The following is a 12,813-nucleotide window of genomic DNA, read 5'->3' as shown; positions in this document are numbered from 1 at the left end:
TGGAGCAAGAGGGGCAGCTGCCTGGGCTCAAGCAGTTGGGGCATGATCGTGCTTTTTAATTTGCCCCATTCAGTGTTTCTTATGACCTTTAACAAGGAGGTCCTTGCTGCAGTTCAGAAAAGCTGCTAGTAGCTGGTTTTGGCTTCATTCAAAAGTGTAGCAAGCATAGTTCATAAGAGACACTGAAAAGGGGTGTCCTGGAATGAGACAGCACTGGGAAATATTCAGCTGGTACTGAACTTTCAGACCCCCCCCCCTTCTGCTTTTGGTAAAGCAGCTATAGCTCTTCACTTCCGTCTAGGCCAAAGTTCTGAATGCGAATAACATTCTCAGATAACCATAAAGTTCCATCCCACGTAAGGTAATGTAATTTTGGGCAGAAAGTAACAGTTTACGGAGATGTGCTATGGTTGTGTGGCTGAAACGGTTTCATGTTTTGATGGCCTACTAAACGTACAGGTTTTGTACATTTTTATTTTTTATGTCTAGTCTGCATTTTATGGATGGAAAAAGCAATGGCAGATTTTGTGCAGTTTTACCTATTTCTTATCTTTTTCTCCATCTTTACTGAAACAGGTACTGTTTTTTTTCACAGCTTTTCTCATGGGTGTTTAGAGGCATGTGGGAAGAAGGCAAAGCTTCTCAAGTAACAAGTAGGTTCATAGGAGGCCCTTATAAGCCTAGCTAAGAATTTTTCCCATGTTCCCACAAAGGCAGCACCTGTTTCCCCTGTCCAGCAGAGACACAGATGGGTCCCAGGGATGTATTTTCTGTTTCCCATCCAGTCGTCTAGGTTCCTCTTAAAGAGGGGCCAGTGAGGTACTCTGCTTGACATGGAGAGGGAGTCTTTTCCACAGATGGGGGGAGTCTTTGGGACACTATCCTGCCAACAAGTTCTGTTAATGTCATAGAGCAGGTTAAGGTCTTGATTGGAGTTTGACTTATGGATATGCAGCAACTCCATCAAGGCTGGGTCTGAGATGGCCCTGTATGCCAGACATAGGTCACCTCTGAGTAGTCTGTACGAGACTGAGTAGAGGGACAGGGTTTTTAGCCTATCTGTATGTGTTTGAGACCTTGGATTTTGCTGGGCAGGAACTTCTGTGGTCTCTCTCTGGTCTCTCTAGTTGCTGCATGTGCTTGGCAAGGTACATGCTGAAGGGGGCATTGTAGTCAGTAATGGGTCTGATAAGGGAGGAGTACAGGGGTGTTTTGACCTCCTTGTTCCTGGATGAAATACCCTTATTTATGAAGTGGGCTATGTGGAGGCAACATGGTGGTCAAAAGTCAGGTTGCTGTCAACCTGGGTGCCCAAGTCCCTCACGACTCATTGCATGCTTAGTACCTTGTTATTAATGTGATAATTAGTGGGATGCCATTTTCCCCATAGTGGATAATGATGCATTTCTTGGCATTCAGTTTGAGGCCATGCTTCTGGCACCAGTCATTAGTTTGGGTAAGGCCCTTTTGGAGGATGCTCACATCACCAGGAGAAATTAAGACCGTGCCTAGCTTGCAGTCATCTGCAAACTTTTGTTAGCCACAGACCACTGGTTTTGGCTTGCACCTCAGAAAAGTATATCCCAAACAATAGAGGCCCCAAGACCAATCTTTGGGATACGCTGCTTGATACAGATCTACTACTAGAGGTAGCTTCCCCTATATTGACTGATTGGGTTCTATCGGTGAGCCAGTTAGCTACCCATCTGGTAACATGCAGGTTGATGACTAGGTGGGAGAGTTTATCTGTTATGCCCCAGTAGGGAATAGTGTCAAAGGCTTTGGCTAGGTCAAGGAAGGTGGTGTGCACCATCTTCCCTCATCATGGCTTTGGTAACTGTTTCGAAGAAGTTGACCAAGTTTAAAAGGCATGATCTCCCTTTGACAAAAATCAAACTGTGTGGGGTCGAGCATTTGAAGGTTGCCAATGTCCCTGTTTGCAAGGTCCATGATAATGCATTCAGTGGCCTTGCAGATCAGGCTAGTTAGGTTGATGGGCCTATAACTGCCTGGGTCAGTGTACACTCCACCTTTATGCAGAGGGATGACAGTGGCTGTCCTCCATTCAGCTGAGTCAAAGCCGGTGCTCAAGCTTTGGTTGAATAGGGTGCTTAATGGTGCTGAAAGCTCATGCCTGAGTTCATGGAGGACACAACCAGGGATGTTATCAGGTCCCATGGAGGCTGTATTTTTTGCCTTTGAGAGGGAATTAATGATGTGCTCTCTGGTGATGAGGGGAGGGGAGCAGGTGCTGGGGATGTCCTGGTTTACTGATGGGGGTGGGACAGGCGGGTGACATTTTCACTGAATCTGTTTGCCAGCAGGTTGACTATATCTATGGTGTTTGTGTATTGGTGTCCTTGACCACCAGTTCAGAGCAGATTTGGGTGTTACCTTTGAGATTGCAGTTGTAAATGAAGAAAGCCTTGTGATTGTCCATAGTGGATGTGGCCAATTTGGACTCGAGGTTAGCCTTAGAGGATTTCACCAGTGACCTTATTTGCTTGGTCAGACAAAGGAGAGATTGCTTCCAATTTGGCACCTGCTCCTTCTTGGCCCTGGACAGCAATTTTTTCCTTCTGTTATAGAGTTTGTTTGTTGCTGCTGTCAACCAGACAGGTTTACTCTTCCTTGAGGAAGATGGTTTGGTCCTGTCAGGTATTGCTTTGCCTATGCAGCTATGTAAATACTCATATAGTTTTTTTTTTTGGTGTAGGCTTGGACATTAGTGCTAATTCCAACCTAAGGACAGTGTGAAGCTGCTTGTACCTTCTCTCAGGAGATTGTAGTCAGCTTTGGAAAAGTTTTTTTGTTTGACCCTGACAGGGTGGGGTTGGGGGTCAGGGGAGATATTGACTTTGAAAATTATCACTTTATTGTTGGATCTTACCAAGGAGGATGACATTGTAGCTGTGCTACAGTGTCATACAGATCTATATATGTCATTGATTTCAAGAAGACCTGTATCTCAGACTCCACTGTGAGGGCACACTGATATCCCTCATACCAGGATGGATAAGGAGAAGGTTACAGTTAGTTGCCTGTCAGGGGTCAGGATCTGTCAGATCTTGCAAACACTCAGGTCACTTACCCCTAAATGCCAGTATAACTCAGTCAAAGTCCATGTGGGCATGAATGACCTGAGACATACCTCTTTGGACTACATTAAGAGACACATGATTGAACTGTCAAAATATGTGTCACAGTGGCAGTGAGTGGCATTCTGTCATCTCCAAGGAAGATGCCACAATACCAGCAGAAAATGATTGACTTTGACAACTGACTTAGCTACTGGTATCATTCCAAAGGTGTCCATTACTTGTCAGTCTGAAAGGACACGGATGACAGGCCACACTTCTTTGCCAAGGGATCTTCTTCATCAGTCACCTCTAAGCTTTTGGATGTGGCCAAAACACTATCCACTCCATAGTGTCTTTTTTAGTTATTGCCAAATAGACAAACCTTCCAACATAAAAGATACTCAGGTCAAGCTAAAGGTGTTAATGCTCAATGTTAGGTTTCTCAACAAGAAACTGCACAACCTAGAGGCTCTCCTCATCCTGGAGAATGCTGACACCTATGCAATTACTGAAAAATGGTTCAAAGCCACAGAAAGCACTCCAGGGCTATAATGCCTTTCACATGCTGTGGCCACCCACTGAAAATGAAAGAGTATAATCTGTGTAAATGATAAACACACCTCTGATCAAACAATATGACATGTCTGAATTACTGCATGACCAGCTAACTATGGGAAAACCCATTACCATATTCTTGCTAGCTAGAGGTCCCCACCACAACCCCAGGCATCACTGCAGTGGCTCTACTTGATAGAGGCACTGGGAACTAACATCGGGCGGCACAGTGCCAGGGCACTTCTATGGGCTAGGCTTGTAAAGGCTCCAGGGTCATTAGCCTAGTACATACCTATGAACCTATGAAGCAGGAAACCCATACATCATACCTGAACTTACTACAATCACTCACCATCCAGCCCGATACCATACTCATGGATGATTTTTAACTACCCCTCCATTAATTGGGAGGCATACATAACCACTAACATGCAGGCCCAAAGATTTCTTGGCTTTGTATTAGTCTGCATTCCTACTGGGGGAACAAATATCCTAGCTCTGGCACTCGCAAATGTGGGAGAGGGCCCCTCCCAAGTGTGATGTTCTCACTGTCAAGATCAGATCACAAAGTGGTCTCCCTTAATATAAAGGTAAAACTAGTCCCCCAAGTAACCCCCAAAATTTTAAGAACTTCTCATTGTCATTCAGTTCTGTATGTTCCTTTATTTGAAATGCTGTACTTTCAAACATGCCTTTTTTATTTAACATTTTGAATTGCCATATGTCAGATGAATGTGTATCAAGCATTCATAGAATATACTGGAAAATGTGGCCTTATAGCTTTGGCAGTTTTATTAATTTACTTTTTTTTTAAATAAACTTAGAATGCACACATTTCTGCAAACTTCACCAATGTGATAACTGTCATGTTTCAGCTGTGAATAAATATTGTTGTTTTTCAAGAAGAATGATAGATGGTTAGTACAGCAGCCACACTGAGGACTGTCAAAAGTACGCAAATGAATTCTGTTTGAAGAAGGTCACATCTCTGCCAGTTCTGACAGGTGTAGTGACCTCTGATTCAGTCATATTAATATAGGTGCAATGCGTGAAGTCCTCTGCATCCAACTGGGAGGTGGGTTTGCATCTTTTGGAAAAACAGCTTTTCAAGTCCATTGTGAGCTCTGAATGTTTGGTTTCACATAGAATTCAGAAATTTGACTTGGACTGTTGGGATAAAGAACAGAAAAAACCTAAATGAATATTTTTGCCCATTTTGTTCACGCTACAGTTTCTTAAGACAGTTATCAAAACATTTAACTTAAAATCATACATTATGAATGCATGGCTTATTTGACAAATGTAACTTGATACTTTTTGTTTGATTTTCAGTGCTTTATTCCAAAGAAATCTACACATACCTTCAAATTACCGCTTGAATTTGATGGCTGACATTGCTTACATTTAACTCTGTATCCTAGTTTGTTCCCAGAATGGAGATCTTACTTGTAGTAATATTTAAAATACTCTTAACTCTGTGCAGATAATCATTAAGGGCTAGCATTTGTCAGCCATGGCATCAGGGCATTTGCAGGTGACGTTTTGCCTGTAAATGATGCTCTAACATTTTGAAGATTTTGCAGTTTTAGTAGCTGATGCGGACTATTTTTTCTTATAAGTTAAAATTTTCTGTTTGCTTTCATTTATGTTTTATGTGTTGTATGAATAAGTAAAGCACATCATTCATCATTGTTTGTTTTTTTTTCTAGGCCTTTCTCAGCAAACAGCAAACAAATAATTTGACAAGTTTGCCTCTTATATCTAGTTGGTATCTTCGGGTTCAGGAGGTACCAGGGGTGAAGAAAGCAGCTGCTAGTTGTGGGATCCAGTTTGTTGTCTTCGAAAAATGGCCACCTGCTACAAGCTCGCAGACCATAGATTGTAATAAGTCTGATGAAGAAGAAAAAAAGATGAACAGTGAGTCAGCTCCTTTCATAGGTGGCCCAAGGCCTACTATGACAAAGCTCAAAGTAAGTCAGTATTTTTTATGAGTCTGGGGCATTTTTAGGCTTTCTGTGTATGGACAATCCACAGTTCTTATTTTTTAATTGAGTTTTACTGTACTGAAAGGTTGTTGTAGCTCATTTTAAGTAATATAAATAATAAGTGTTAGCTTTGGCAGTTTTTTGTGTCTCTTTGTTTACCTATTTAACTGGGATTGTGTTTTGGGTCATAGGACCTATTTGTGAGGGAGGAAGTAATTAAGTACAGATCATTAGACATGCTCCGGGTAAACAGGTAGTGAGCTACAACATTCTAGTTCTACCTGGTGTGTATCAGCTTTATCAGACTGTATGCTGGTTCAGGTTTACGCATGTCAGCTGTTGTCACTCACTTTGTGTAATGTTCTGCACAGGTGTGTTTTATGTTGTGTCTTTCCTGCTAAGTATGTGATGAAAGAAACACCTTTGAGTAGGGAATGAAAGGCCCACCATTTCACAGTAAGACATTCATCATCTGAAACTGAGCAGTATTACTGTAAATAAAGGAACTTGTCCCTGCAACTCAGAGTGGGTCATAATTTTAGGGTTTAGCCATACCTCTCAACTGTACAGATTTTCGCCTCATATTTTTGTTCCGTTTTTCATAAAATTGTGTTTTTCTTCCAAATTAGTGGCAAATCATTAAAGATTGAAGTTAGGAAATAATGACAGGCAATTGAGTTTCAGACTTCATGCCCTTCAGAAAAATCCATCCTGATGCAAAACTGTTATTCTATCAATTTTCTAAGTTTGTAAGACCAATATTTAAAAATTGTCTCTACTTTTGAGGCGTTGTCCCACTTTTATTAATGGCTTTTTCCAGATTTCTTGCTCTAAGTGGTTGAGAGGTATGGATTTAGCTAATTTACTCTTCCAACAGATAAAATAAGCTTTCAGTGACAAAAAGATGGAAAAGAGAAGAAGTTCTGACAGTATAGAAAAGCACTTAAGGAGCAATAGCCAGAATTGTGTGTGACTTTTAGAGCGGACGGGGAGAAAGGTATGTTGGAGTTCCAGACAGCAGAGGTAGCAGAAGACAGCATCCAGTCTCAGTTATCGGTTAAGTGCCAAGATGAAACAGAGTTATCTACTTTTTAGAGGATTAAAAAAATGATAATAACAAGGCTCTCATTTAAAATCGAACAAAACAGAATGATTCTGGAATGGTATCTCTTCCTGTCTTTGTCTAGGAGGATGTAGTATTGCAAACATAATTCACTGTGAAAAACTGAGGGGTTATCAGCTTTTTTGACATGTGGAAATTTTAAATGCAAAATGTCAGGATAATTGAGCTTGAATGCAGTCAAATCGGTAGCAGCAGTATGAAGATTAAACATGTTTTTGATGGAATGAGGTGAAAGAAAAGTGAAGGCGTATGTCAGTAAGAATGGTAATGATGTGGCTTAAAGTGATAGTTGTATATTTATGTTTATTTATTTCACATTTGTTTACCATGAAAGTCCGACTGGACAAATGCCCATTTTCAGCGGAGGCCAAGTGAGATAAGCTCCAGTAAACAGTAGACAGCAAGTTGATAAGATAAATACAAAAAGTTCAAATAGCATACCAATGCAACAGTAACAGAAAAATGGCAATATAACATGTAGTGAAAACAAAAACAAAAAATGATAGAAGTATAGAATGAGGGAAGAGAATGAGTCATAGAGTATGATAGAAACAGCTATGACAGATGTAGATAGATAAAGAGCTAAGAATTATCCAGGATGATAACAAGAACAAAGTCAGTTTTCTATAAAATAAGAATTTAGGAGCTTTTTAAATTGTGTTAAGGAGCAGTTAGAGGAAATGTTGGATGTATAGATCTCAAGTAAAAAAAAGTGTATGGGGCAGTTCTTTAGCGGCCAAAACAAATTCATGTCAGGTTAAAGACTGGGTGTCATTTTATACCTTGGTACTTTGTGCATTCCTGGAGTTCATGCAGGAAGACAGGCATCTGCCTACTATTAGTCCTGATGCTACTAACCAAAAGGGTATGTGAGCTGGAGAGAAATAGTATGATTAGATATTAGAAGAACTGGAACTCTTCTCAGCGAAGACCAGAGGAGGCAGCCAGAAAATGCAGTAGGTGCTCTCAAAATGCTGTCAGGGAGATGTGCAGGGGTTACTTTGGATAAGGACAAGAGCTGCAGACTGCTGAATGTAGAGACCAGCTTTATTCCCTTGATCTTTGAGGATCTATAAAAGTACTTCTTTACTGAACTTTTGTGGGTTCACAAAAAAGACTGTAGAAATATGTGGTGTAGATAGAATCTATGGAGTCTTGGCTTGGGACAGGTGAAAAAGGAAGGGATAAAGCTCAGAGACTGAATGTACTTAAAGGGAATACTAGCTAATTTGTTTCCTGCCATTAAACAAATGCAATGTGATGCATAGACTGCATGAAAAAAATTTGACAAAGCAGTTGTTTAAAGCTTGTCTTATGTAAGTGGGCTGGACAGGTCACTATATTGTGTGCATCCACAGGGGATTCAGTGCAGTCATGCCAGCACCTCCAGGAAATGATGGAAATGACAGCGTAAGTTATATTGTGCTCTGTATGACTAAAATTGAAGCCTAGGGCATCCTATGAAGACAGCGCTACTTAGGTGTTTTCTCTGCTGCACTTGACACCCCCACATAAATAATTTGTTTAATCTGCAGCTCATATCAGTTGTGTTTGTAAACTGAAGTGAAAGTAGAAAGGGGACATCAAGAGAGGTGAACCAGTGACAAGAAGATGTTCTGTTGCTTCCTAGAATTGCTGTTGTAGAGTACAAACTCTGCAAAGACACGTCTGTCTTATCTGTTTTGTGCATCATCCTGCACTTCCACGTGAATTTATTTTCCATATTCATACTTTTAATGCAATTATGAAAACTGTGCACAAAAAACAAGTCTAATTTTAAAGTTTCAGAGTATAAAATATGCTAATATATAATCCCAAATACCAAACGTTGAAAGTTGCAATATTCCAAACACTGAAATCTCAAAATAAGATATGGAAAATTCAGTACCATGAATGGAGGCTGTACATTTATAACCAAATGAAGGAATTATACAAATAAAATATGTAGCAGAGCACGCAAGAATTCATAAAACTATAAAACAGAACAAAGAGTTGCCAGTAATGATGATGTAAGGTGCAGAAATGCCTCTCCCAAACTCTTCATGCCATGTGGGAGCTTTGCCACCAGTTACTTTATTATATTTATTTACTGACATTTGTTGATCGGGAAAGTCATCTGGGTTAGAAGCCCATTTTCAGTGGAGGGCCGAGGAGAAAAGCTCTGCAGTTAAACAAACAGAACAAACAAAATATTATACAATTATTGTAGAGCCACAAATACAAAAGCAAACTACAGAGTTGAATAGATGCATGTGGAATATTAATTAAATATTCTTATTCTGAGCTTGGAAAATCTTAGGGTGAAAGAAAATGCTCAATTTTATTACACAACTGAGTTTTCCCTGTTTCTGAATGATGCACATTTTGCCAAGATGGAATAATTCAGTAACATCAGTGGAAGCTGTGCATTTACAGCCACCTGAAGGAAGAAGGAATTATGCAAATAAAATTTATAGCCTTTATGTCTGTTGTTATTTTCTGTATACAACTTAGACTCCAGGAAGTATGTCTGTGCTTGTATACACTTTTAGATATGTATAGCTGACACTGTCATTAGGAACAGTTTGCACAGTCAAGTACTGTAGCATTAATTGCAAATCACTGTGTTATGATACTTTAACCAGTTGTAGTAGGTTAGACAAATTTGCAGGCTTCATGTTAAAAACACAGCCCCAAGTTTTGCTGTGATGAGTTTCACTTAGCAGTTTTCAGCGCCCACTGTCATGATGGGTAGCTGTGTGATGAATAAACATTTGATCCTGTTATTAATTTTGTTCTCAGGAAATATGACTTTTCGGTTTTACAGGTCTGTGGAGAACATTTTGCTGTATTCATATTTGCCATTTTAATGCCATGTAATATTTAAATATTTGTATCCTTGAATTGTCTGTTTTATGGAATCTGTGGCACTCTAGCATACTAACACACATTGTACCTGTACTTTTAATTCTGACAACCATGCATCAGTTTTGGAGTTTAATTTTGATTACAGTTTTATTTTTCATTTGTCTGTACTCTCATCCTTTCTACATTAACCTTTAGTGAGTCTGCATTTCTTGCTTTGCTTTCTTTAAGTTATATACTGTAGACCAATTCAGGGCCGGCCTTAGCTGAAATGGCACCCTAGGCGAAGTAGTGCTCTGGCGCCCCTTACGACGTGTCTACAACATACTCACAAAACAACCCTATTTTTGAGCCACGCCCACAGGTAGGTCACTCCCCAAGAAAGCCACTTCAGTAATTTCCTTAAATCATTTAAATGCATAAGAAGAAAAAGATACCTTGTAATGTAGTTAAACTGCAACTACCTTTGTGTACTTATTTCCTACTTTAAATGCCAGAATTGGATCATGGTCAAATAGGGCCCTAGGCAGGGTAATAGATCACCCCCCACAGAGCAACCATTCTTGCAGCAACCCCTAGCCTCCAGCAGCAGCCCTCTCCCCAGCCATTCTAGTGTTCCATTACTTGCCCATTTCTCACTAGTTACCATACACACTGTTCAAATCTATCAGTGTACAAAATGGTTTTCTTATTTACTTCCACAATGTTAACAGATATTGAAATAAAATAACACAAACACAGATAGCCATTTGCTAAACAAACAATACAGTCTTGCAATGAAAACAGACTTAGCATGAGCAGTAAACTTCTCTGCCCTTGAAACTCACATTCATTAAAATAGCATGAAAACCCACATTCATAGAAAATGCATCTACCAAGTGTAGGATTAAGTTTACATTTAGGCTGTTTTCAAAACAGACTACGTGCACACACTTTTAGGGCATTGAATACATGTATTTTTTCTTTGATTCACCTTCCTGATTGTATTAAATTATATTCTTTGTATAATACAGCACCACTTGTTAGAATGGGTTTTAAATTTGTAGTTTTAAACATTCTTTTAATAAGCAATGAAACAAAATGTATGAACCAATAACTACCCATTTCAGAAAATTTCAACCATAAAAGGCCACTCAAAACTTCTGTAGTTACAATCCACCAATATCACTTGATACGTACAACCTCTGCAGAAGTAAAATCATCTGAATAATTCCACATTAAAGAAACCTGTAACTAATGAAGAGGTTGCTACTGGCAAACAACTTTATATCTCAGTGTTTTATCTATAAATTCAGTGCCTGCTGCCCTTGAAGAATTAATTGCCTATATTACATTAAAAAATGTGTAAGTTAGTTATATTGCAATAGGAAATAAACCAATAAGTTCATAGTTAGTATGCATCTCATACAAAGGAGGACATGCTCAGCATTGTAGAACCCCTTTCCCCCTTATAATGCAAACAATCATATGGGTACTACAATATCAGCACTCCATTTCCATGGTGTGGGAGTAGAATCCACAGCCTTCTGCACCAAACACAATTATGCTACCAACACTGCTTTCAGATTCTACGATACAGTTTGCCATTTGATAAACAAAAAAACAGCTGTTTGCACTTTGAAAACAGACTTAGCATGAACAGCAGTAAACTTTCTTCCTTTGAAGCTCATAATTCCATACAGTGTGTTAAGTAGCGGGCATTAGGTTAGTTAGAAGGAGGAAATAGCATGAAAGTATAAGCAGTCTTGTGACTCAGTTACCTTGCTTTTCCTATGACCTTTTGATCTTCTTCTTTCAGCTTTTCCCGGTTAGGGGTCGCCACAGCAGATCACCTGTCCGCTCATGATTGGCAGTGGAGTTTTACAGTGTCGAGTTGCCAATCTGGTGCCCAACCTTCCACAGAAGGCACACACACGCATGCACTCACACCTAGGGCAATTTAGAGTGTCCAATCCCCCTACAGCATGTCTTTGGGATGTGGGAGGAAACCGGAGCACCCGGAGGAAACCCACGCGACTACAGGGAGGACATGCAGACTCTGCACAGAAGGTACCCCAGCCGAGGATCGAACTGGAGAACCTCTTGCTGTGAGGCGGTAATGCTAACCGCTGCACCACCATGGCCGCCCTTCCTATGACCTTTTGATAAATAATATATAATCTTGCTTAAAGAACTGAGTATCTGATCAGTCTAACACACCTTTTGGAATGAAACGATAAACTGTAAAACTTACATAGAAGTAAGAATTTCAGGAAACAGAAAAGTGATCCAAAATCTTACACAGGAAACAAATGCAATGCCAGAAAAAGGGCAAATTATTCTACTGGGAAATGATGACCTTTTTAATACATCCTGAAGATAAATGACTATTAGGAAAATAAGGCATTATTAGATAGTTTGTGTGAATCTGCCAGTACAATTAGAAGCTCACCAGCAAGAATCAAGAGGTTTTAAGGAAACTACTTGTCCTAGTTTAACAGAACTGACAAAGAAATGCATATGAACTTTGTTTCAATACAGCCAGTAGTAAAGCAATAAAATGAATCAGCTACATCACTCAAAGCATTTGTCTTTATAACTCTTAGTAGTCTAACAGGAACTTTGTGAGGTATTCAAAAGCCTTGAAAATTTTAAGTGAAAGACTGAGTCCATGCATGTGTATTTGAGCACAGAATTAAAAAAAAAATCTAAAATGCCAACCTGTGATGTTATAACCATCTCATACACACACCACCTTTTCCATGTCACTGCTGAATAAGGAGACAACAAATCAAATACATTGTAGTAATAATTATTCAATATGGTAACCCACATTAAGTGTCAAGGATGAATTCATTATGCATCTTATGTGCTCTTCACTGTCAGTCGTTGCTCTTTCTGTTATTGTGATAATTCATTACTTCCTAAGCTTTAATTTTATGGCAGAAAGCAATAAGATTATGTGGGGAAAGACTGAAGCAAAAAGGGCAAAATGTGGCAAAAAAAAAAAAAAATATATATATATATATATATATATATATATATATATATATATATATATATATTCCTTAAGGGAAGTGCACATTCTGTCTTATAACCACATTTAGCACTCAGTCAGATACCTAACAACGGTTAGTAAATGGTTAGTATATGGATGGCAGAGAAGGGTAAGAATAGGGTAGGCAGATTGGCCATTTAAAAAAGTGGGGGCACAGTGGTCCCGCGGTTAGCATGGCTGCCTCAGTGT

The 12,813-nt window shown here is 39.4% G+C and overlaps 1 protein-coding gene across 1 annotated transcript in view; it reads left to right on the top strand.

Moving 5' to 3' along the window:
* Positions 1 to 12,813, top strand: part of GSTCD (glutathione S-transferase C-terminal domain containing) — a 1,728,465-nt gene that overhangs the window by 433,827 nt on the left and 1,281,825 nt on the right. Inside the window, exon 4 of the mRNA XM_044061304.1 lies at positions 5,345 to 5,605. Coding sequence (XP_043917239.1) covers positions 5,345 to 5,605 — 261 coding nt within the window. The remainder of the gene's footprint in view (positions 1 to 5,344; positions 5,606 to 12,813) is intronic.

Source organism: Protopterus annectens, chromosome 2.part0 (assembly GCF_019279795.1).
Source record: "Protopterus annectens isolate FY-2018-M chromosome 2.part0, PAN1.0, whole genome shotgun sequence".
In the NCBI taxonomy this organism is placed as follows: domain Eukaryota; kingdom Metazoa; phylum Chordata; order Ceratodontiformes; family Protopteridae; genus Protopterus; species Protopterus annectens.
Note: the sequence above shows the minus strand (reverse complement) of the source record. Positions and strands in the feature narration are given on the sequence as shown.